Raw genomic sequence first — 25,997 nt, 5'->3', positions numbered from 1 at the left:
CTCTCTCTCTCTCTCTCTCTCATGGCTTTACACACAGGTGGTAGCATACTCAAATTTGCTCCGCGTTATCTTGTTGAAAGACACACGTACTTCACATTCTCCATCTGTTAACTCTTGCGGTCCTACTACTGTTCTGTAATTCCATCTTGCCTTCTCTATTCTTCCTCTCCCCCTCAGTGAGTGTGAACAAGAGAATATTTAAATTAAGTTAAACATTCTTTTTGATGCTTTTAATGTTAAATTATTTCTGTACTTTAAGGGATTGTACTGTACATTTTGTTGTACTGGTACAATGACAATAAAAACAATTCAATTCAATTCAATTCAATTCAGAGGGCATTATTTTCTTTTGCAATGTGTACGTACAGTATGTAGATATTTTAAAGGAAATGTTTTAGGGTAATTTTAAATGCACCGTTTTTTGTGTACTTTTCAGATCTCTTTTTCATCATGTTATTTTGTTTTGTGGGCCATGAAGTCTGCAGACACATCTTACTGAGGTTCCTGTAAATATGAGCCTCTGGGATGCACAGAGGCTCGTTTGTGAGTGGACACATAGGGGCAGCACTAGTTTGGTACAGAGGTTTCACACTGGGTACAGTAAAAGTATGTGTAATGCTCTTTTATATTGCAATCTTGCATACAAAGTTTGTTTAAATGATGGACTGATTAATTCATTGATAAAAAAGAGGTCCTTTGTGTGTGTGTGTGTGTGTGTGTGTGTGTGTGTGTGTGTGTGTGTGTGTGTGTGTGTGTCTGAGCAGCCCCAGTGTTTCCATGGTGTTTGCAGCGTTCCCTGCCTGTATTTATCTGTGTATGCTGTGAACCTGTCTTACACAAATCTCACTTGCTTCTCTGCGGCTGCAAACACACAAACACACACACACACACACACACACACACACACAAACACACACACAAACACACCCTGTCACTGACACACGCCCACCGATTGGCCACCGTTGAAGCAAGGCATAAGCTGTTCCCTAGCAACAGAGCATTGGTTAACCAATAGGGAGCCTTCAGTGAGGAAGGGGCTAGTTCACCAGTCTGCTGTTACTAAGGTGCAGAGAGGACTGCTGGGGTTCTCTCTCCCCCTGTATATGTGTGTGTGTGTTTGTGTGTGTGTGTGTGTGTGTGCGTGCATGTGTGTGTGTGTGTGCGTGTGTGCGTGTGTGCGTGTGTGCGTGTGTGTGTGTGTGTGTGTGTGTGTGTGTGTGTGTGCGTGTGTGTGTGTGTGTTTTAGCAGGTAGCAGCAACCACTGAACTACTAAAGAACCAACTTTGTTCACTGTGCCAGACATAACACACTGCTGCAGACAAATTTGGATTAAAGTGAGCAAGTTGTGTGAGGAGTGTGGAACTGTATTTAACAGTTTACACACAAGTGGAGTGTGTGCGTGTGAGAGACACAGAGAGTGAGAGTGAGAAAGGGGAGCTTGTACAGTGTGAGGTTTTCGTTTGCAGCTGATATTCCTGTTGGTTTCATTAGCTAATGCTGCGGCCGTATTATCATTCAGGATTAGCGTGGATGGGACCGTCCCCCAGCCTGATTCAAGACGTAGCCAAAAAATTATATTAAAACGACGTAATCCCCCCTGCTTGCTCATGGTACAACAAAAAATCTTTCTTTATTTCACAAGGTTAAACCCTGTGCGTCTCCCCCAGGATTATGTTAATATGTGGGATAACATTGTGTTATGTCACTGGGGATGGAATGCATCCTCATGACAGTGGACAACAAATCCTTTTAGTGAAATCAATGTGTGGCAGTGACATGACAAATATGACAAATGTACCATACAGTTGCTGTCCAGGGTGATATTAAAGGGATAGTTGGCTATTCTGAGGTGTGGTTGTATGAGGTACTTCTCCACAGTTGGTGTGTTACCGACAGTGGATGACTGCCGCCACGCTGGCAGTTTAGAGAAGCGAACAAGAGTACTGATACAGAAGCAAAGAAAGGAACTGCAGTAAAACATATTTTAGAAACCTGAAAGGAACGCCCACCTTTAAAGAATCCATATCAGTTTAAGTGTACGCTTTACTTACAATATTTTCATCCCTTTACCTTGCTGTCAGACAGCCCTTTCTGACAGGGAAGTGTCAAACAATGTTGCTTTGTGTCTTTTCAAGTAAAGTTCAAGTGGCCCAACAATCAGTTCATGCCGGTTTAAGAAACTATAAGGACATGTATCCAAAGATGGGGACAGGGGAGTGAGTGTGTGTACCTTTGGTCTGGGGTTGTTATCATGTGTTCGGTCGTGTGTGCACGTGTACATGTGTGTGTTTGTGTTTCTGTCCGCAGCTAATCTCTCCCACTACTGGACCCATCAGACTATTGTTTCATGTGCACATGTATGACTGTCAGGGGTGCAGATCCTATGTCAGGATTGGGGGGGGGGCAAAAGTGTTTTCTGTTTTTTTCACTGCTTACTTAACTGTTATATTAGTAAATCATTATTTTAAGAGTCTCGGGTAGTGATGTCTTAATAAAGCTTCACGAACCCTTAGTTGTACTGAGCCCACTAGATGGATGCCTGACTCCACTCCTCCTAAGCGCACAATAGGACTGCAAGTGATCAGCAACAGCTGCAGTATCAAAATACATTTCTGTCAATCAGCTCGGCTAAAAACGAGCCTTAGTTCATCTGTTGCAGGACACTTTGGACCTTGTGTGGCTCGAAAACTGACATTCATAGAAAAGCTTGGTCTCATTTTAATTCCATACCTTATGATCCACTAAAGTTAGGCACCATACGAGGTGAACAAATCCCTGTTATTGTAAGCTTCCGCCATCTTGACTTTAGAGCTGCTACAGCAGGTGAGATGTACAAGCAGCAAGCAAGTGGGAGTGTTTTTTTCCAGGTCTGGCGAGGTCGGTAATAAGATAGTGGCCTGAAACGTTGCAGGATGGCGTGTTCCAAGTCCACGTTTGGCGGTGGTGTATTTTGGCCTTAACAGAGCCGGGATTGGACAATTGAGTGAGACACAACTCTTAATTGTTTGGTAGGGTGACCAGGTCAAGAACATCAGATTTTCACCCAGGAGACTAGAGTTCATGTGTGATATGAAACCAATAAAAGAGAGGGAAACAACCCTGGAGAAGATCTGCACTCTACTGAGCGCTGTTTTCTAATTTGTATGTATAAGTGTGTCGATTAGTTGACTAATCGCTCTAAATGACAACCACTGGTTGACCATGAAGATCCTCGGTCAGGGGCAGCCCTAGTATACATTACGACAGCAACAGTTTGCTGAAGGCTCTTGTTTCACCATGACAGTACCCCTGAGCAACAATATGGATTTCATATGTATTTGTTCGTATTCTTTTGGCCATATAGAATAGCCAGTTCTCTCGCTGCAGTTATTGAGGACATTTTCTGTTTATTAATCTTTCCTCTAGAACTATTTTTTACTGCTGTTTATGCCAGCCATTACGTAAGGTAATATAATAATTTACCCATCGGGTCAATTTGTGGAGTCATGTGGATGTGGAAGCTCTGCTAGACATCATTTTACAACAGTTCATTAGGCTTAGTGACACAAACAATCAGGCCAGTTTAACCGAATCATATTAACACTGAAAAATGAAGATAACCATTGACAATTTTTTCGCCCTAATGGACTGGACATAGAATGTACCAACCATGACGCAGGTTTGTAAAGTATTATCATAATCATCCTGAGTTTATTATTTTAGAACACAGAAACAGTAATTGTGTAGACACTGAGCCTTTAAATGTTGTGTTTTACTGAACCATGACAAATTAACAAACAGAGAAAATATGCTGTTGTTTGTCCCTATGTGTTACACACACTTTCAGCACAAGACTGAGTGCTACTTGATCTGGAAATCAAACGAACCGACGAATCTGCCATCATTTCAGTTTCATTTGTGCAGGCAGATAGATCCGACTCCCCTCGCAGGTTAAAGACGACAACTGATGATATCATATGACTAACACTGGTGACAAATATCTATATATCTATTTTTTAAAGGATATGTATGATATGGATATAAGGAAGACATGTGGCAAAGGGCCAGAGGTATCAGTCGAACCAGACTGCTGCGGAAAGGACTCTACAACGCACTACCTTTTTATTAAAGAGGGAAATTTGTATTTTTTGCAAGTTTTTTAAGTTTTTTAGTTTTCTGTAAACTTAATTTACACCGATTGAAAAGCTTTTAGTGAGGCATAGTTGTATCCTTAATGTTAAAACATTTTTACCTGTTCTGCTTTCAGAGAGTTTATGGCAGCAGCTTTAGCAGGGGACCCCAAACTTCCCTTTCCCGGGCCACATTAACCAGCTCTAACTGGGGGATCCTGAGGAGTTCCCAGGCCAGTGTGGAGACATAATCTCTCCACCTGGTCCTGGATCTTCCCCGAGGCCTCCTCCCAGCTGGACGTGCCTGGAACACCTCCCTAGGGAGGCGCCATGGGGGCATCCTTACTAGATGCCCGAACCACCTCAACTGGCTCCTTTCAACGCAAAGGAGCAGCGGCTCTACTCCGAGTTCCTCACGGATGTCTGAACTTCTTACCCTCTCTCTAAGGGAGACTCCAGCCACCCTCCTGAGAAAGGAGGGTGGCTGGAGGCCGCCTGTACCCGCGACCTCGTTCTTTCGGTCATGACCCAGCTTTCATGACCATAGGTGAGGGTAGGAACGAAGATTGACCGGTAGATCCAGAGCTTTGCCTTCCAGCTCAGCTCTCTTTTCGTCACAACGGTGCGGTAGAGCGACTGCAACACCGCCCCCGCTGCTCCGATTCTCCGGCCAAACTCTCGCTCCATTGTCCCCTCACTCGTGAACATGATTCCGAGGTACTTGAACTCCTCCACTTGGGGTAAGGACTCATTCCCTACCTGGAGTAACAATCCGCCGGTTTCCTGCTGAGAGACATGGCCTCAGATTTAGGTGCTGATCATCTTTTTTTTTTTACCTATATCTAATTTAGTTTCTATCTTTAACACGTCACTTCCTCTGTGTAACTAAGTGTGCCATTTTATTTGATAAACAATATTTTATGAACGAGCCTCATTGTTTTAAGTTAGTCCTCGTGTTTTTGACCCAAGCATATTTTTATTCCGGACAGAGAAATAAAGCTTCAGTCAACAGCACAAAATTACGATTACTAAGTTTATATCAAAGTCTGTATTTGCCGAGAGCTTTCAAAAAGAGCCCAACTGACTTATCCACCTAACTCTAAAAGCTGTCCCTGCTGAGGAATCCAGAAGGACTCTTTATGGCTAAAAGCTAAAGATTTGGTTACCCAGAATAAACATTAAAACTGTGGGAGCTGCACATCCTGTTGCCAAGGTTACTGCATCAGTGTCCCCACTCGAGAAACTTTTGAGGGCTTCTCTGTTGGACAGCCGGTCCACTGTTTGGTTCCTGACAAATCTGCGACGACCCAGTTCTGCTGCTAATTCATTTATTAACGCCTCTCCTCAGAGTATCAATCCCTCCTCTTGTCCTACGCAGTCTAAGTGGGGAGAGGGACCAAGAAACCGTTCGGTTTTTGTGAGCTAACGTGTCCACTTAAGTCTCCATCTCAGACTGATCAGAGGGTGCCTTGTGATGACAGTCCTCCTGAACATCATCCTCAGTCTCACACACTTTCTCCTCTGTGACAAAACCTCATGAGCAGAAAACCTTTTCATGGTTGTCATTTTCAACTGAGACTGTCAGGATCCAGGTCCTGCCAGTCTCTTCCCTCTTCCTTTTGTCTGTCTGTTTCTCCCTGCATGTGTCTTTCCCTTTGTGTTTTTTTGTCCGGAGCTGGTAGGCGTGGTTCCACCCCAGCTGTATCCAGTTCTGCTGATCACCTCCAGGAGTATAAGAAGCCGGATGTGACACATACGGCGTCGGACCATTGTTCTCATTTACGTGGTAACGTGTCGTCGGTTGGCTCCCGTTTCTTGTATGATTGTATTTTCGCTCCGTGTTGGTTTGTTTATTAATTATTGTTTCCTTGTTCTTTTTTCGTTTGTAGTTTCCAGAGATCCTGTTCCCTTGTCCACATCCCCGACTGTTTGTCTGTCACCCGTTCCTGTTACCCTCGTCCGTCTCGTCCGTGTTGTACTTTCCCCCTGTTATTGGTTCCCTTTTGTTTTTATTATCAAATTTGGGTCCGGTTCCATTGTGTTATTTCCCCGCACTGTTCATGACAGAGACATAGTGAGAGTATAGTGGGTAGGTAAGGAAAAAGGTTCAGAAGGCTGCAGAATAAACCTTTATGTTTGCCCCTCTCCCGTGTTCCACTATCAGTGGATCTCTTACTACTATCTATAGTTACGGCAGGTTAACTGTATGTGACACTGATCTCAATATCAGCCAAAACAACCTAAACAAATTTGTTTAAACTGTTCATATTTCTTGTATGTTTGTACAGCTAAAACAGCCCGGGGTCAAACTGACCCTGTGAAACTCAGGATATTGAAAATATATCATCATGTCAATATTTTGTTAGCTGGTAAATTATGTCAAGCTCTTTCTTTAGAGATGTCAAACACTGAACAGGGTCGAATTGACCCCCGAAGATAACAGCAGGGTTAGACGACAGAAACTACCTGATTATGGTTAGGAATATGTCATGGGTTGCCTTAAAAACAAGTTGGGATGGATATAAGCAGTTTAATGAAATGAAAAACTGAAAGGAAATGATAGAAATCTTGTTCAGCTTTAATCTCATCTTTCAAGTGTTGCTGCACCATGTACCAGAGTTGTGTCAGTGTGAGTCAGTATGAGTCTTACCGAGTTGCCTTTGCTCTGCGTGAGGCTGTGGTCCTGCTGATCTGGTGCGATGGGGGAGGACTTCAGAGGAGGGGAGAGGGTGAGGTCCCGACGTAGAGGCCCTGAATCCATCTTTTCCCCCGGCCTGTCCAGCTTGTGTACTGAGTCTTTACCCCCCTCCCTCACGTCTTTTCCCTCCCTCCCGTCACGGTTCTTATGCCTCTGTCGTTGCGCGGCGTGCGTGCGCCCCTCTCCCTGAGCCTGACTGTGCCCGGGCTTCTCTTCACCCTGGCTGTGGGGCTTGTGGGTAGTGGAGTCTCTGGGCTGTAAAGGCTTCATCTCCATCTCATAATTGCTCATTTTCTCCTCATCCTGCTCCAGCAGCCGGCCTCCCCTACCGTGCGCGCCCCTGTGCCCCGACGTCCAAGAGGCGGACGAGGACGACTCTGTCCACCTGTCCCCTCTGGTCTGTCTGTGGTTGGACGATCCATGCTCCCGGGACTTGTGATTGGAGGAGCTGTGTTTGTGTCCGTTGGTCCGGCTCGCTCCTCGTCCACTGAGCCCACCTCCTCCTTTTGACAACACCCCTCTCCTCTTGTCCTCGCTCCAGCTGTTGGCACGTGAGTACTCCCCCTTCCCTTCTCCTCCCCCACTCCCTCCCTCCGTCAAAACCTGGATTTCCGTCTGCCCTCCTCCCCCACCTTTCTCCCCCCTGTCTCCCCCGTCCTTCGCCTTGTCGCCGTGGTCCACTGCGGTCTGCCGGTGGAAACGGGCACTCTTGCTGCGCTGCTGTGTGGGCCGGGCGGGGGGAGGCGGGGTGTGTGGAGGTGAGGAAGAAGGGGGGCTGAGGTCAGGGGTGGCAGCGTCGTTGGAGGGGTCGTCAGAGCCCGCGCTCTTTATGTAGAGGTCCGGGCTGTCGGTGGTGCCGGCGCTACTCGACAACCCCTCACCCTCCACCTCGCTGGACACCTGACGTTTGGGACGCTGCACCTCCATGCCTGCAAAAGACAGATAGCATCAGGACGTTTTTTGAGGTGGTGTGAGGTGGATGATCGATAAAGCTATCTCCATGTTTGTTTAAATGACAGCACAATAAGTATTAGTACAGGCAACAATGAAGAGATGGTAACCCAAGATTTCCGAAAGTGGGGAAGAGATGCTTTAGGTTAGGCATTGACCTCAAATTGTTAGGTTTTTGCGTGAAACGGGGGGCAGGGGCAGGGGACTCGGCTGTCTTTTCTGTCCAATAGATGTTGTCAAATGGTAAGGGTAACTGTACGTGGGCGGAGAGAGTAGCGCTTGCCATTTTTCACAAATCTAGGGTTCAATAACCACACACTGTCTGCTTAAAGCTAGAAATCTTTAATAATAATACGACGTTCCAGTCTTTACGATCTTCATCAGCATAATGAGCAGCGTCAAAACATCTCTTTTTACGTACAATCGTGCTGACTTAAGGGAGGGCTATGGAGGTTGGTTTGACAAGTGATTCAATCATTTACATCACAAGTCATAAAATAAGCTAAAGAAACTAGAAAATACATTTGTACAATTTAATGATACTTAATGAATCTCAACATTTTATTTTCATCTATTGATCATTTAAATAACTTTACAACAAAAAAGGGGGACAAAAGTATAGAATCTAGGGTTACCATTTATACGCGACCTAAAACCTGCATATTATCTCAGACATGTTAGTGACTGTATGAAAACCATTAGGGTGGAGCGAGTGTTCTTTTTTATAGCCCACTCCAACATTATTAATATTTACTTTGAACCCCACCATGAACATAAAAACACAACATAATTCATGACAAACACAACAACATGATGAATATGTCCATCAATGAATACACAAAGCCTTAGTGGCACGGCCAGGCCTGTTGGAGAGATTTAATCAGACGCTGTTTGCAGCTTTAAACAATGTAAAGCCATCTGTGTCATGTAACTACATATTTAACATTTAAAAAGAGTTTTCACAGTAAATTCCCAAATGGAAGAAGGAATCTGGGATGAGAAAAAGTTGATGGTTTTTAAATGGCAATATAAATAGATGGTAGTTTTTGTACAGCCCCTAAGTTTTCATCTGCAAACAAATGTGGAGGAACCTGTAGGGCACACAATAATGTCCAGGATGAACGCATCAACACAAACATGTTGCAAAATGTCAGCACTGATGCCTGTTGACATAGATGTCCTCACAATAGAAACACACACTGCTGAGAGCACAATAGATGGCAAAATAACAATCACTGTCATCTCAGGTATCTGTGTGTGGCAGTGTACTGTACACGTCATAAAGTTAAAGTCTGTGTGCATGTGTGTGTGTGTGTGTGTGTGTGTGTGTGTGTGTGTGTGTGTGTAGGTGTGTGTGTGTGTGTGGGTTACTGCGCTGAGTAGCCTAGCGCATGTTCTTGTGGGTCGGCCACCTGCGGTGCTGTACAGGTGTGAGTGACAGAGGCGGAAACGCAAAGCTGGAGGGTGGTTTGCACTGACCTTTATCGCCATCCCACACACACATACAATCACATTGATATGTGTTTTGTTTGTTCACGCTTGTGTTATCGCATATATAGCTGCTTGGCTGGGTTTGTGGATTACGGATATGTGCAGCATATGAGTTTGTGTGTGTTTTGATTGTGTGTGCCCACCATTTCCCGGGTGCTGGAAGGAAGGAGAGAACTGCTTGGCGGTCACCCTCGCCATGCGACTCTCCTCCTGGGCTTTCTGAGCAGCTCCTATTGCTGCCTCCGCTTTACCCTGTGCATGAGACGTCCTGTAACAGGAGACAGGAAATAGAATGCATAGAGTACAAAAAAAACAACACATTTCAAGCATTCAGAATCATCAGCAGTGGTGTCCAAAATATATTACTTTAAAGTTGTACTCCATTTGATTTGAGATACCTTGTTTCTAGCGGCCTAAGTGGCGGTAATATGTAACTGCAGACGTAACCTGTTCTTTAAGACCATCCATCTTCATCTTCATGGTCACTATGTGTCTTGATAATTTTTAATTTTTTGCTATTTTGTAAAGCTTATTAAAACACATTCATCTCTATACTTCCAGTCTGTCCCCTATATGTTACCCTCTTAAATCCACACACACATGTTTCCATTATACTTCTGTCTTTACTACAAGCTTGACTCAGAGGTTGGAATATCCAATTTTTCGATTACAAGTGAACGCAGCATAGCCGTAGGTTATGATCTGGGCAGACAGACCAACCACTGTCAGCAGCGTCACTAACATGGTGTCTTATTTACATCCAGCCCGCAATTGTCTCCACAGACACGGATATTGTAAAACTCTGCAAAAAAGTGCGTTCATTAGTGGGTCATATGATCAATCACCATTGTTTTAACTCACTCTTTGATAGATGTTAACTTAAAAGACAATTAAATAGGTAGAAATCTTGCAGAGTACAACTTTAAGAAAAACTTTACTTAATAGTATACAGTAACTAACCTTTGGAATGGAAGTGCCAACAGTGCACCACAGTATTTAACTTTTGACTGATATAGGGCTATTTGTGGGTTTGGTCGTTAATTCAATACACACAAGACTCTCAGAGTGCAACCAGTTCACCTCCATTAACTTTGTATTGGATTATTCGGTTTGTAGCCCTATGGACTGATGGGATACCTCCCAATTCACACCCAATCCTCTAATTGTTGGAAGAAAAAGTTCAGGCACAAATTAAGTCATCTGTTTGTCCTCACAATTATTCCTAAAGTGATCTTTTTATCGTTGTTGGGACCAAAAACAAGTTGGTGACCTTAATTATCCGACCCACAACCAATTAACTGGACAGGGTGGACACAAGTAAGTACGGGCACACTAAGCAGGCTGAAGACAACTCCCCTTTTTCTCTACCTTTTGACCTTCGATCTGTCCACAAGAACCCATTACTTTTTTCAGCTGAGCGTTCTGAAATCACTATTTTAGTGGTCTGACAGAAGAGCAAAATATGCACATAAATAAGAGCAGCTACTGTACATCATCACAAAGAGCCGGAGGGGACCGAACAACTGGGTGAGTGAGCTGAGACTCAGAAGAGTAACCACGATGATGATGAGGTTTTGCATCATGTTTCAGGACATTTGGGTGTTTCAGTGCAGATGGATAATTAAATAAAATTAAAAAAAAAAAATTGAAAACAGTTTGTGTGCACATTATTTTCACGTGCACACTGTTAGCTGTTTTGGAGTGTATTTAGCCCCATAATCAAACTAAATTGCCATTGTTCTTCTTTAGAACTGATCACAAATCAGCAGCAAGCTAACCGGGCTGGTCAGAATGTTTGTTTCAAAGAACCATCTGAGAAGGCGCAATGAAAACTGATTGGGAAAGGGCAGGCGCTTAAAAAAACATACCTGGTAGGTGATTGGCTGAACCATCTGTCTGTCAAACTCTCACCAAAGTCAATATATTTACTTATATATAGTTATGGGAGGAATTATTACAGAGCTACAGTATGTTGAGGTATTGTTTTCATCTCTTTACAGCAGGGGTGCCCAATCCTGCTCCTGGAGGGCTACTGTCCTGCATGTATTAGGTTTCTCCCTGCTCTAACTTTTAACTTTTTTCTAAATTTTAATGATTATCAAACCTGTGACAAGTTTCAGCTGCTTGATAACGAGCACATCATTAAATTCAGATGTGTTGGAGCAGGGAGGAACCTAAAACAGGCAGGACGGTAGCCCTCCAGGAGCAGGATTGGGCACCCCTAGTTTACAGGCTCTGTAATCATTTGCTTGAAAATGCATTTACTATCACAAAACAATTCATCTCACTGCCTCTGCTTGTCAGGCTTTTCACATCTCCTTCATCTCTCTAATCACTTCTTTACAGCCTCCTTTTCATATCTCCCTCACTCTTCCTTTTATTTCATCTGTTGCTCCTTTCTGCCTCTTCTTAATTGCTCCTTCCTTCTTTATCATGATCCCCTATTCATCTCCCTCTTGTCCCAGTCCCTCTTTCTTCTCTCTGGTTATGTCAAATAGATCTTTTCTCTCAATTATAACCCTCCTTTCACCCTCGTCTCTCTCTTTCCATTCGCCTATCTTTCTCTGCCCTTCGAAGGGCTCTCGACTCATGTAAAATAACCTCTCCATCCCTGCCTCCCTCCCTCCCTTTTCTCTCTCTGGGCAGTAACAGTCTTGATGCAGTGTTGCATGTCGATGGCTATTGATTTTTTCCTCTCTGCCTCTCTGTTTCTCTTTGCCCCTCTCGGGACTCTCTGCCAGTGCTGCTTTGCCAGGCCCTACTCAACACCACCATGGGTGTGAATTGATGCCAGAGAGAGGAAGGTCTGTCTTACTGTGTCACATGACATGAAATTGTGACAAGTCTTATATTCACAAGGTTCAAATGTTGTGAATAAACTGCTTGCCATGCAGACACACTCTTGGCACAACCTGCTCGCATCTTGGTGCTCACACCACAACACAAAACACTCCCTCTGTCTCTCTCTCTCTCTCTCTCATCCTTTCCTCCACAATTTCCTGTCCCAGTCCTCCCCGGGAACAACCTGTTTCAGGATGAATCAACTGCCTGGAGTAAAAAAGAGAGGCCTGTTCAATGGGGGCTTGATGATACAACACAACATCCTGTCCAAAAGAAAAACGAGTTGCAGATGGAGGGGGAGAAAAGAGAAGAGGGAGGGAGGAGAGTGTGTGGCAAAGGAGAGGTACAGAGGGTAATGGAGAATGGCAACAGGAGAGACTGAAAAGGAAGAAAGAAAATGGAGTTAAAAGGTGTTACATATTCAATCACCACCAGATTAATTGTGAGACAGCGTAATTACAGCAGCGCCCGAAAGGCTGACAACCTCTACATTAAAGCAAAAGGGTAGGGGTGCGGGGCAGCAATGCACTCTTCATGACATGAAGAAACAAGGTTTATGAGAAATATGGTTTTAATGTCATTTTGAGAGCCTCAGTCACTGGCATTAGACAGGGCTGTCCATTGTCTCTGCTCTGGTTTCATATAGGGCTGTTTAGCAGGTATGTAATGCTTACCATGGTCACCATCTAACCATCATTTACAACTCATAGTGGCATTCAAGGAAAGTCAGGCATTCACCAAAGACATTAGACTTCATCCTCTGGAGACAATGAATGTACGTTTGAAATTTCATGGCAATTCATTTCAAAATTGTTGAGTGATTTCCATCTGGACCAAAGTGGTGGACAGTGGTTGTCATTGCCATCCCTAGAGAAAGACACGAAACCCAACCCTGTATACCAAGAATCACTCTTACTACAACTCTAATGCACACCACTTCAACATGTGGAGCGGTGTGCAAAGCCTGGGAGGTCTGCTGTGCTGTTGCTAAGCTATGATTGGATGATCACTAGCTAACAGCCAATTATACTAAGTATCATATACACTTTGACAAAGATATATTGATGTTTAAGGGCGCACTCACACTGTCCATTCATACCGTGCCCAAGCACGCTTCATGGTTAAAGTCTAGTTGGTTTGACCAGTGTGAGGACAACTGTACCGCCATTGAAAGAGGTGGGCTTTTGAAAAGCACGTATGCATATGTACGGGCACGAGCGTGCACACGTGTTTGAGCACGGGTGCGAGCATTGACTGCAGTCCTGATGCCTGTTTGTGTACGACTTTTCCCCCGTGACGGACATTTAAAAAGATGCCACCAAACGGTTTACTGCAGATTTGGTCAGATTAAATGTTCAAAAACAGTCAGACAAAACTAAATCTCCGAGGGGTGATGACGTATTAGCAAGAAGCAACTGAGCTGGGGCTCAGATAATTTCAAGTAATATGAGGGCGCACTCACACTGTCCTTCCGTACCGCGACCCGGGCTTTAGGGTACTTGTCCCCCCTCCCTCTCAGCCCCGCGCCCCAGCCCCGTTTGTACTCACACTGCCTGGGCCTCGGCCAATGCTTCTTGCTGTCCATACGACATCACGTCGTAACTTGTCACACGCATTGATCGCGTGTTTGTGGCTTTGGAGTTTTTGTGCGTCTTGTCGACTGTTTTTGAATCTTTTCATCGATCAAATCTGCAGTAAACACTCCACCTCCGTACCACACCAACGTGAACCTTTCACCGCCATTGTTGTTGTTGTTAAATGTCCGCGCATGGTCCGTCCTTCTATTTTCTATGTCCGAACAGGCGCACATATTGCTATCGCCGTAGGGCTCGTGCTCGTGCTCGTGGACGGCCCGCTGGCCGCAGTGATGCGCGGAACGGGTGCACTCACACTGCTTAAAGGTACTAGGCTTTAGCTGAAAAAACGGTTTTGGCCCGGGACAGAAGGACAGTGTGAGTGCGCCCTAAGTGCAAGGGGGCCTGGGCCACGGGGAAATCACCCTAAAGCACGGTGCACGGATCATCTAGGCCAAGTCGGAGGGCGCCCTAAAATGCAACGTTTAGCACCTTTAAGAGGACAGGGTGAATGAGTAGGGATAGCAAGGCCAAGGTGAACTGAAGCAAACAGAAGGTTTGTAGGAGATACACACAGAGATATACACAGAGGAAGACAAACACAGGCACACTGAGGTGAGGTGAGGCGAGGACTGGAGAGAGAAAGTCTAATCCAGGACACCGCTAAGCTCCTCCATCATCGCTGTCATTATTCTGAACCTGATGAGAACGAGGGTGATTCATACCTGAATATCTAACAGCCTTCCGGTTTGCATCACTGCTAATAGCGCATGTATGTGTGTATGCGTGTGTCAGTGTGCGCTGAGCTTTAGGCTTGCCGATGAAACGAGGTCACAGCATTGCAGTGAATGGCTCCGTCCTCAAAGCACAGTGAGTCACTGGTGTGTTTATCTGGTACCAACTAATCACACATAGCCTGATGCCACATCAGTTACATCAGCACATGTGATAACAGAGATCAGGGCACATCAACGGAGTTTCACACACACACACAAATCCAGGATTTACTGTAACATCAGGACCGTGGACAGCTGACAGAAATTCTTCAGCTCCGGGTTTTTTTTTGATTCGAACCTGACCTTTGACCTCTCTGCCTCCTGACACGGATCAACATTAAGAAGTTAGATGAGTGTTCATAAACAGCCTGTGGACATATTTAGAAACCCTTAAAAAAGAAAGTTGGACAAACATTTGCACCATCCTTGAACCAGATTGCAATTGTGCTTTCGTTTAGCTCCAAGAATATCTGCAGCAAGTATCCTGCGACTGTTTCACCTTCCAGGGTTTCTCCTGGTGTTCCACAAGGAAATACCCGCTGCTCCGTTCTGGGACACGGAGAGTGAGAGGCTGTCCTGTCCTATGCTGCTGACTGAATCTGGGTTAGACCTTTGTGTGAGTGTGTGTGTGTGTGTGTGTGTGTGTGTGTGTGTGTGTGTGTGTGTGTGTGTGTGTGTGTGTGTGTGTGTGTATATATATACCACAAAGAAAGAGCTGGTGTAAAGACCAGGCTACAACTGTACCGAACGTACAGTTTAGATCATAACACAGTGTCATGTCCTGCCACGCAACCTGCATCACCTCCCTGAACTGTCTGCAATGAAATTGGCAAATATTTAGAGCAACACCACTCATAGAATTGTATGTGTTACCTTTTGCTCTTGCTGACAAGATTCAGCAGTGTCGTGAGCGTCTATCTCACAGTGAAAAACGTGTTATGGCTTTTAAATAAATGGACTATTTCTAAATGTAGATGTTTCTATGGAGACAACATAAGTCTAGCTATGTTATCTAATGCAAAAATAAATAAATAGGTAAAGCGTGTAACAGGTGAAGCATACGTAGTCGTCAGTATGAAAGTCTACGTACATTTCACTTTTTTGGACTAGATCAGAGAATATTGAAAACTTATTCCTCTTGCATTCGCTCGCTTTGGAACATTTTAACAGTGGAGTGAGTCTTTTAGTACTGTACTGGATGGGTTGAGATGAAAGTGCAGACGTTGTCATGGTACCCATAGGATGAATCCAAACTCTGATGATCTGCTGACTTTTTCTCATTTTCCTCTCCAACAACAGGGCAACATTTTTGGCTTTATCTAAGATATCTAAACCACGGACTGTGAAGATGGACGACTATACAGCTACCCGAAAAAGAAGTCAAAACATATTGATCGCCCCCTGGTGGCTGGCTGCAGTACATGTCGTACACCCCGCCCCCTCAATGTCATGACATGGGTCCAACTATAACGCAAAGTACACGTCAAATTAAAATAAAGTGATGGTTTCTGTCTTTTTTGGTAGTTTTTATCACACTGATATTTATTCCTTTCAGATAAGTAAATATTTGATGCTATATAAACACGGTGAAACATCATGATTGACAGCTGTGATCAACTCTCAATTGGTCAGACGGCTGAATGAACAGGGATTCGATACCGCGGCTCACTGTCCCAATCCCTACTGCGCAGACTCTAGCTGCTAAATTATAAGATGCATCGCCCGTATCTAGGATATTTCGGCCTCACTTTTGTACAGTGGGAGGAAGTGGAGATGTGTCATCCATTTCAGAAATGAATGATCCCCTCAAGATGAATCGTAACTTCGGTGATCTCTTAACTCTCCTTAAGCGCCATCATCGGGTCAGGATCTAATATTATGTTTCATGACCAAATACCTGCTACACTAGCTTGTATGGCTTTCTGATCACAGCTCTGTACTCTGTGATAATGGTAACTAGGACATGTAACCATGCTCACACTAAATAAAAATGTGTTATTATTAAGCTGAAAGCCACTCAGCACTTTGAGGAGTGTACCTATGTTCCCCGGGTCCGGTTCCTGCTTAGTATGGGACATCAGACCATTTTTTTAAAAAAGGGTCCTATGTTCCCGGGTCTCTTATTTTTTTCCACAGCAAATAGGCTTATGTAGACCCTAAACCTACTCCCTAACCCAAAATGCCAATTTAAATCAGCAAAGGCTTATGCGACCGGGGAACATACATACAACACTGCTGTAGATACTGACTGCCCTCTTGAAATAGGGTTAGTTCAAATACTTTTTGTAGTGAGATCTTGGTATATTTGCTTCAAGCATACAAAAACTGGCACCCTACTTTAAACAAGGACACTCTGTCCCTCCCCAAAAATAACCCCCCCCCCCCCCCCCTGTGCATGAGCTCCTGCCCTCCAAATATCCAAGCACAATGCTACTCAGCACACATTAGCTGAGGCCCGATCCGACTGTGTATCTTTACACCTTTCCTTTTTTTAATGTCTTGGCCATTGACTGAATAACACATGGATGTATTCTCTGTGACGTCACTCGCTGGTTTCTGAAGAGCAAAAATGAAGTTTAAAGTGTGGAGCTCCAGTGGTTCTGGCTGTCACTATCTTAACAGTAACTGATGCCGTCTAACTCCGGACTAATCCAAAAATGAGCGGTGGAGGTGGAATGTGTATGGAACAGAGGTAAAACGAATGACGCCTATAGTCTATGCTAGCCATATGTGGCGGCACCCACCTTTCACTCAAAACAGCACGTCCTCAATTATGCAGAACGTTAAGCCTTGAAATAATTTTTTGATTAGTTTAATTTATCAGTTGAATCTAAATATACAGCGTACTCTTTTTTCGCACGGGTGATTATTACAGTCGCACAACGGGAACGCTGTAGACACCCAACGCCACATCCATTGGGATACATGCTGTTAAAAAGATATGATGGCGTGGATTACAAAGTGGAGTAAGAAAGAGAAAATTCTATTATCCCAATTTCCCTTTAGTTACCAGCTAACACTAGCACTTTACTTCTAAACAAACAGACTTATTTTTGCAACCAGTGGATTCATCCTAGCCTTGTGAGACCATCCTGATCTTGCAAGCTCCACTGTATTTTACTGGCAGTCAGATCAGTCTGATAATGTGTGACGGAGACAATGTGGAGCTGTTCGCCAAATGCACATCCAATCAGCGTTGGTTTTGAGGCAAGTTTGAGTGTGATGCCAACAGCAAACTCCTAGTCTAACAAGCAAGTGGAAGCAACGCGTACAAATCCGACCTGATCTAGACACATTTTCAGAGAGCAGCAGCCCTAATTCGGTTAGTTGCTCACTAAAGCTTTTTTCTCTTGGATCCTTCTGTTGAATATGGACCGGGCTCCTGAAATTGTGCCTTTTATACGTTCATTTGCGTTACACAGACAGCAAATATCCTTTACTGACACATTGTTTACTTTCTGAGCTTTGCCTCAACACTGTTACGTCATACACTTCCTTGGTCGGATTGGTTGATTTGGGACGTATGTTGGCGATAGACAGATGGTTTATCCAATCAGCAACCAGTATTTTTGCCCCTTCCCAAAAGATCTCCAAACCAGAGTTCCCACATGGAAATGCTGAGCAAATGTGAATCAATCCATCTGGTTAGAGTCACCCCTGTTGTAAAATAGAAAAAATGCAGGTTTAAGGCGCTTTTGCATTGGCTTCACTTTTCAGACCTGGAAGCTACGTTCATCTTCATTTTACAGTGTAAGGACCAAAAGTGCTTTTGTACCAGGCTGTAAACATGTTTATTTCTGCTGTAAAGATGGGTATTTTAACATGGGGGTCTATGGGTATTAGTCTGGCATATGGATGTACAGTGCAGATATTACACTGTCTCCAATACCTGTTTTTAAGGGGCACTGTTGCTGCATCTGGGGCTGTGATTGGGTTCAAGATAAGTTGCTGCTAGGTATTAACAAGTCCAGATACACATGTGGGTCCACATTGCTACTACTTGGATTCAGCCAAACATTGTTGAAACCCATAGAACTTTCAAACTTACTTTGAAACTAAATGGCTTTCAAGGAAAAACACTGGAGAAATATCATCAAAGACAGATGAACTGCTCTATGACAGGCACGCAAGGATTGTTGAAACAGAGAGAGATACAGCCACTGCATCAGTGACGAACACCAAGAGAGATAGATGTTGACCAAAAGATTGACAAAAACAGTTTAACAGGCAAGGACAACTGACAGCCATGTGAAATCAATGAATAATACAGTTTCATGAGTCCACACATCAATAAATCGCTGGTATGTTAATTTTGAGGCATCAGTATAATTACACAAAATGACTTCCCCACCAGAGATTATGGGAAAGTATCCTAAATAATTTGATGATTAAATATTGACAGTTAAAGTTAAATGCAATGGGTACCACCTTTAAAAGAACATGCTGTAGTTAGAAGTCACTTTATTGTTTTCTGTCATATCAAAAAAAAGGTCAATATCAATTTCATCTCTCTGTATCCAGTAATAGGTCGGAAATGAGTTTAGCCAAGCTTACTACAAACAGAAGAGAAAAGAAAGAGAGAGCGGAAATATACTCTACAACTCCAATATCGTCTCACTGACGCGTTTGAAACATGTCTGACGAATTCTGTACTAGTCACTGGGATGAACTTAAAATAATGTCCTCATCGACAAAAACAACTTACCAAGGGAGCTTAAGATGTGACAGAAATACAGTTTGTCAAAATGGATTTATCCTGAGAGGCTCATGAATGCACAACAACAAATCTGGTTCCTTCACTCTATATTTTCGTTCTCCGCAGCTGATACAGAACTCATGTGATCAGCTCTAAAAGGTCAGTGATCATAACAATCGTATGCAGATAAAAGTTTACCCAAAACCACGTAGAAACACCTTTTTATTTGTTCGTTGTTTGCTTGTTGTACTATACATGTGACAGAGTTTTGGCTCAGAATTTAGATAAGCTTGAGGTTTCACAACAGCGTTCTCTTTTCCTCAGAACTAACTTTACCACCAAGCCCCCACCACAGCGACTTCTTGTTTGATCCAATAAGGAAGTGCTAAAAACTGCAGTTCTTTCAGTGTCCACTAGGAGTATTTTGCACAATAGAGCAGTTTCTCATTGACTCCCATGTTAAACAGGCCGTTTTCACAGCATCATTAAACTTGTTTAAGACCTGGTACAAAAAACATTCTAGTCTGTATGTTTAAGTCATATCTCCATGACAACACTGAGGGGGGTGAATTTTTTTGTACCAGGCTATTTTTTATTTTATTGAAGGTTAAAGTTTATGAATAATTAGGGGCGTGGCCTCTTGAGTGACAGCTAGCCTCTGGCCCTCACTTCTCCTCGGAGGTAAACATCAGCCAGATGGACGTATCTCCCTCCCCCCAACGTCACATACATGCCCTTTTTTGGTAAGAGGAAATGAGGCGGAGTCAAAGTTTGGCAAGATGGAGACTCTCGTAGGCGAGGACGATTGGATCAAGTTGAGGGAACGGACCTCAACAGGTATGCTACGTCCTTTTTTTATACAGTCTGTGGTTGCCACTAACACAGGACATTCTGCAATTTTATATGAACAAGTTAATTGTTCAGTTGCATGTTCATGTATCGTTGGCCACATAGCTAGATATATATAGCAGAATACTGTCCAAAGCAGATAAACAACTGTAAAAACCCAAAATTGAACCAGAAGCCCTGATCTCAGTGCTCAGAGTGAAACACTTGCTAGCTCTCCCTCTTAGCCTTCTTTTTGTCATTGGTCAATGGGGCTCTTTTTTCTCTTTCCAAGTAGATTTTCCACACTTACTCTGGCTGTTCCACAGTCTGCCATTTACGCTACCTGATGAAACCTACTGTAAGCTATTTTGTTGAGTTGCCTCTTATTGTAAAAGGTAAGAACGGAAGAAATTAAGCTGTAATGTGCTGCTAAGGACGACATGTTATTATTTTATTTGCTTCATAAGTACATGCAAAACTTAAGCACTTTCCTCTGAAAATGACGCTTATAGGGAACCAGTCTGAACACAGATGATGTTTATAGCCAGCATTTACTTAATAAGGATAGTTCGAAACACTTGGCTTTTGCCACTTTAAAATGTAGAATCATGCAAGAGGAGAGAGATAAGATAAGATAAGATAGCCTTTATTGCTACTGCACAAGGTACAGTATGAAACGAAATCAAGGGTGCTCCCACAGATAGATAGGACGTGTAAAAGTGAAAAAGTGTTATGACAGTGTCATGGGAGACTGTCCGTGTGTGAGTGTGTGTGCCCATGTTTGTTTGCAGTGCGTATGGTCCAGGGGAAAGAGCTGTTCGTCAGTCTGCTGGTGAGTGACTAATTTGAACTTAAATTTGTCTACATTTCTTTCTTTCTTCTCCTGAGGGATTTATCAACAGTGGGAGATGAGTGAGGTGGGCAGCTGCATCAAGCTGTGGTCATACTGCCCTCAGCAGAAGACTGTCATCAGGACTAATAGGATCGGAACTTTACTGATTCAACTCATGTATCCTCTGTGTGTGTGTGTGTGTGTGTGTGTGTGTGTGTGTGTGTGTGTGTGTGTGTGTGTGTGTGTGTGTGTGTGTGTGTGTGTGTGTGTGTGTGTGTGTGTGTGTGTGTGTGTGTGTGTGTATGTGTGTGTGTGTCTGACAGAGAGCCTCTAGTTCAGCCTCTCCATTCTCTCAGGCTTCCTTCCATTGTTGGCATAATGCAGAAATCTCAATCTTTGTGTTTTACTGTCCTAACGTCTTTTTCTCACTAACGCTTTCCATGTTTTCTCTTTTCTACCTTTTCTCACACCATTTTTGGTCACACTCTTGTAGTTTCTCTGTGCCTTTAACAAGCTTAGTCTTGATATTTGTAGAAAACAGGTGTTCTACTCATGCAAACACGAGGATATACATTGTACACCATAAATACTTGATTAATTTTGAAATGTTGTTATTTTTTACTGTTCATAATTTGATAGAATATCCACTGTGCCTTTACCACTGCTGTACTAGCATGTTTTTTTAAATAACCAAGGCAAAAAGCTTTATTTAATTAAAAAGAAAGCAGTGAGTAAAATGAGAGAACCCTTTCAGATCCTCCCAGTTGTTGGTGTTAATCTGCACCTTGTGACATTGACTTCTTTGATAAACACTCCCTTTTTATCTGCAGCTCTCCTGGTTACTTTGCAAGATGGGAGCTGCTCTAAGGAGATGAAGGCCAAAGGGACGACCCTCTCAGCCCTCAGAGAGAGGTTGGGCGTTCACACTCTGTGATTTCAAGAATACTGAAACTTTACAAAGACACAGATTAATTTAAGTCCCTCAAAAAGACCGCTCGTCCAATGAAATGACCAGTCCAGTGTCTAAGGAACCCACTCCAGTTAGTGAACTGTGGAAGAGACTGAGTCAGAATGGACGCAGATCAAACCAGAGCAGTGTGAGAAACTAGTGATGTCCTGTGGGTGCAGATGTGCTGAAGTCATTCAAAGCTGTGGTCTCTACACTTCCTGTTCATTTTTCAATCCTACAGAAGAAAACATGGTTGAAATCTTCTCTTCTGACACAATGAACACTGTTCTCTCATTTTGATCACTGCTTGATCACTAAAGGTTTTCAGTTGAAGTACCTTGGTTATTTAAAAAACATGCCAGGATAGCAGTGGTATAGCCACAGTGGATATTATATCAAATTATGAACAATAAAAAATAACAGTATTTAGAATGAGTCTTTTTTTTTTCTCCAATTTTGATCTCCAGTGTATACTGTACACACATGTAAGTTACTGTTATTGACAATGGTGTCAGTGTGTTACATTATTGATCTGTTTCAAGGTCAGCTGCTAATCAGATAGTAAAGCTTATCCCTTTTCCGACAACCAGTTCATTCACAAACTGAGTGTGTTTGCAGGACTGGACATCCACCCAACACAAGAGAAATGTGTGCTTGCACTGTGAGGCTATGTGTCTTCTTACACACTTAAATGACGGTATCTGCTTCTTTTCCACTGAGCATTCAAATACTAGTCACATACTGTAGGTTGCATAAAGTGATACTGAGTGATGCTGATATTTTGTAGCAAAGATATATAAAAAAAAAAAGATATGATAAAACAAATCAGATCTCCTTTCCAAGCCAAAAGGGAATGCATCTTTTTTTACGTTAAAATATTTGTTTTGCCATTGCATCATGAGTCCTAATCAAAGCTTTAGTTTTGGAAGTGCATGTCAGAAGAGATTCCAAGTTTTCACTTGTTTAAATGAGGACATCACATGATGACAACCTTTCAAAACTGAATTTGACTGTAGCAATGACCAGCACCTGACATTTTGAGATATATGCATATTGCTTACAATACTTTCATATCTGTCACTTGAATATGAAGCTAAAGAGATGCTGAGCTAGACTGGAAGCCACGGCTAGCATTAAACATTTTTGTTTGATTAATAAACAAGGACACACCCTGGATAAGAGCTAATCATGAGCTTTGGCAGTGACAGAGCCAAGCTAGCTGTTTCCCCCTGCTTGCAGTCTTTAAAGTCACCCTCCAGACACATTGTAGCGGTGTCCCCGACTAAAAATGTTCATAGTCAAATCTGATTCTTCCCGTCTTGCCTATAGTCGTCTAATCGCTGAATCAGTTTGGGGTTTTTTTGCACATTAAAAACCCTCTGATCCGGGGTGGCTGCATTTCCTATAAGTCCTTCACAATAAAAGCCCCTGTTAGTTTGTTACTTAAATGCTTTTATTATGACGCAGCATAGTCAGAAAATGTTGGGTTTTCATCAGCAGTAACTGAACACGACTCTATACAGCTGAACATAAACATGAAGCAAAATAAAGCAGGAGGTCTTGCGCTCTGCTCTCCCGCACAGATCACATCGTTATTTTTATGTTCATAAAACGCACCCGAAATTCCAAACATACACACACAAATCGCAATTATTGGGAGAGAAAACTGTAGGCTGCTTCCTTCCCTTGTTACTGATGAATATATTTGTCCCCTTGAGTGTTTTTTTTGCTTTTCACAGCACTCTGTCCTTGAAGCTCAGGAGCTTGTCCACATTTCTTTTACCAAATGCTTTTTTCTTTGTTGTCCTACTTTTCCTCTACAATGGTCCCTTTCAGTCTCTATCTGATAGGGTCAAGATACAGCTTATCTCTAGAAATATCCACAACCTTCTGCTCAGAGTCGGCCCATATTTCACTCACCTTCTGGAATACCATCAATGATAAGGTTGTTGCAGCTGGATTTACCCTCAAGATAGCAAGAATCCACAGAGATGAGTCATTCAGCAGCTCCATCATGTCCTGATCAAACTATTTGCAATGTAAGAAGATCCTGCTGCATGACGTTTTAAATTGATCCACATCTATCTGTGTGTATTGATGGTGTATTTAATGTCCACTTCACCTTTTAAAATAAGTTTTGTACTGTTTTCACGTGGCAAAGATTCAGTGGCAAAGATTCACATGGCCACTGACACCTTCTAAGCAATAGCCCCTGCAGAAATGTCCCTCAGTCCAATCTTTGCAATATAGTGTACTTCCATCAGATCACAAATTAATCCCTACTATAATAAACATGAAAGCAACAGAAATCTGTCCCTGGTTTTTCGATGTAATCCAGTAGATCCGGAGCTTAAAGTCCCAGTCGGCAACATTTTTGTTTGCTAGTCTTTTTAAAGATTATTTTTTGGCAGTTTTCAAGCCTTTTATTAGATAGGACAGACAAGAAATGGGGTGAGAGAGAGAGAGACATGCAGCACAGGGCGGCAGGTCGGAGTCAAACCCACAGCCACTGCCTCAAGGACCATCAGCCTCTTTACATGGGAAGACTGCTCTAACCACTGTGCCACTAGCCGCCCCTGCAACACCTGTTTGATCATATTCACTGAAACCAACACTATGCTCTGATAGAACAACATAAAACATCCGTCTTAGAGGAAAATAGTGTGCCTCTATTCTCTATACGTGCATGTAGAGCTTGTAGGTTGTTTTTTGCTACAATTACTACTTTTTTTCACTCTCACATGGTGCTCCAACAGGTAAAAACTACAGTTTAGAAAATAAGAAAGATACATACTTCATTGTACCTGAGGGACATGTGAGGCAGCACAGCAACCTGTGTGTTTTACATTTCAAATGAAAATAAATCAATCAAAGTATTTATAATCCATGATCCTGTTGTTCAAACGATCCAGTGAATAAATTCAGTAGCAGTTAAAGTCGCAGTCGCCAACACTTGTTTGATCATATTCACTTAAGTCGACACTATGCTCCAATAGAACAACATAAATCATCCGGTCTTAGAAAAAAAATGTGCCTCTACGTGCACGTAGAGCCGGTTGTTTGTTTTGCAAAAATCCACTGCGCCCGTGTCATCCTGTCCACTCAGCACAGTTCACAGTTTGTGCACACACTACAGACCCCCCCCCCCCCCCCCCTTGTGCATGTTACAATATCACATGCACAAGCCTCATGCTACGCATACGCTAAATTATGTTAGCAGTTAGCGAGTCTACCTCTGTGTAGCGTGTACCCCAGGCTGTTTTTTTATGAGAGAAGACACAGGCGCGTTCACAGGAATTTGGTGCACGAGCACTGACGAGCACTTGATGAGAGGGAGCGGAGGAGCTCGATGGTAGAGGGGGAGGGGCGTGAGAGTTGTAAACATTCAACATTTGACTGTGTCAACTCAATTGGCCAGACTTGCCGACTGCAGCTTTAATATTAGCCTGGCATCACCAGACTAATTAAAAATACATATCAGTCTGGGCTCTCATTTATTTCATTTTTCGAATTCCAAGAAGTGTTATTAACAGTGTGTAGCCCCAGAGCTAACTTTAGCTCGGACTCACATATATGGACTGACCTTGAAGATGGACCAGCCTCATTTTTAGCAGTTCAGCTTGGAGTTTTTCTTACACAAATACCATAATATACCATACAGTGTATCCCATTGAAATGTCATGAAGGTATGAAGAATATAATAGATAATGTCCAAGCCCACTGCCACAGAACTACTGTATCCATGGCCCTATAACCTGGAAATAACACCCTTGAAATATGACTGGGACTGAAACGGCCATAGGATTACTTTCTTATTGGTCCCCACATGACAAGAGTATCGATATGCATCCATGACTACAGGTCCCAGGACAGCTAATTAATTTCAGAGACCTGAGCTGATAAACAAAAACTGTTGCTTTATAGTCCTGTCCAAAAGTTTCCAGCTGCTGTAAAGAAGGCTAAGGCACCCATTAACATCTTAACCCCGACTGTGCTCATTGTTTTAGTTCAGTGAGCAGGGTCATAGTGAGAGCAGCTTCTCATTTCCATTCAGCAGAGCAGCTTCATCAGAATCTGAACAGCTCCAGACTGTCTTGCTTTGCTTGCTGTTTCACTTGTCCATGACCTCCTTAACCCAATTTTCACCGTAACCTTAATCCTGTTCTTAATCTGCCATTGATCTCAATTGTAATGTGGAATGGTTGTGGACACGGTCAGCGGTACAATACAAAGATAAGAAACTGAGTGAGA

The 25,997-nt window shown here is 43.1% G+C and overlaps 1 protein-coding gene across 1 annotated transcript in view; it reads right to left on the bottom strand.

Annotated features, from left to right (window-relative positions):
- jph3b (junctophilin 3b) overlaps nt 1-25,997 on the bottom strand; it is a gene marked incomplete at both ends in the record, with an annotated part of 60,249 nt that overhangs the window by 7,687 nt on the left and 26,565 nt on the right. The window contains 2 exons of the mRNA XM_083917127.1: nt 6,761-7,737; nt 9,394-9,518. Of these exons, the coding sequence (XP_083773253.1) occupies nt 6,761-7,737; nt 9,394-9,518 (1,102 nt within the window). The remainder of the gene's footprint in view (nt 1-6,760; nt 7,738-9,393; nt 9,519-25,997) is intronic.

Source organism: Echiichthys vipera (genome assembly GCF_963691815.1).
Source record: "Echiichthys vipera genome assembly, chromosome: 7".
NCBI lineage: Eukaryota > Metazoa > Chordata > Actinopteri > Perciformes > Trachinidae > Echiichthys > Echiichthys vipera.
The sequence above is the reverse complement of the archived record's forward strand: the minus strand, read 5'-3'. Positions and strand labels throughout refer to the sequence as shown.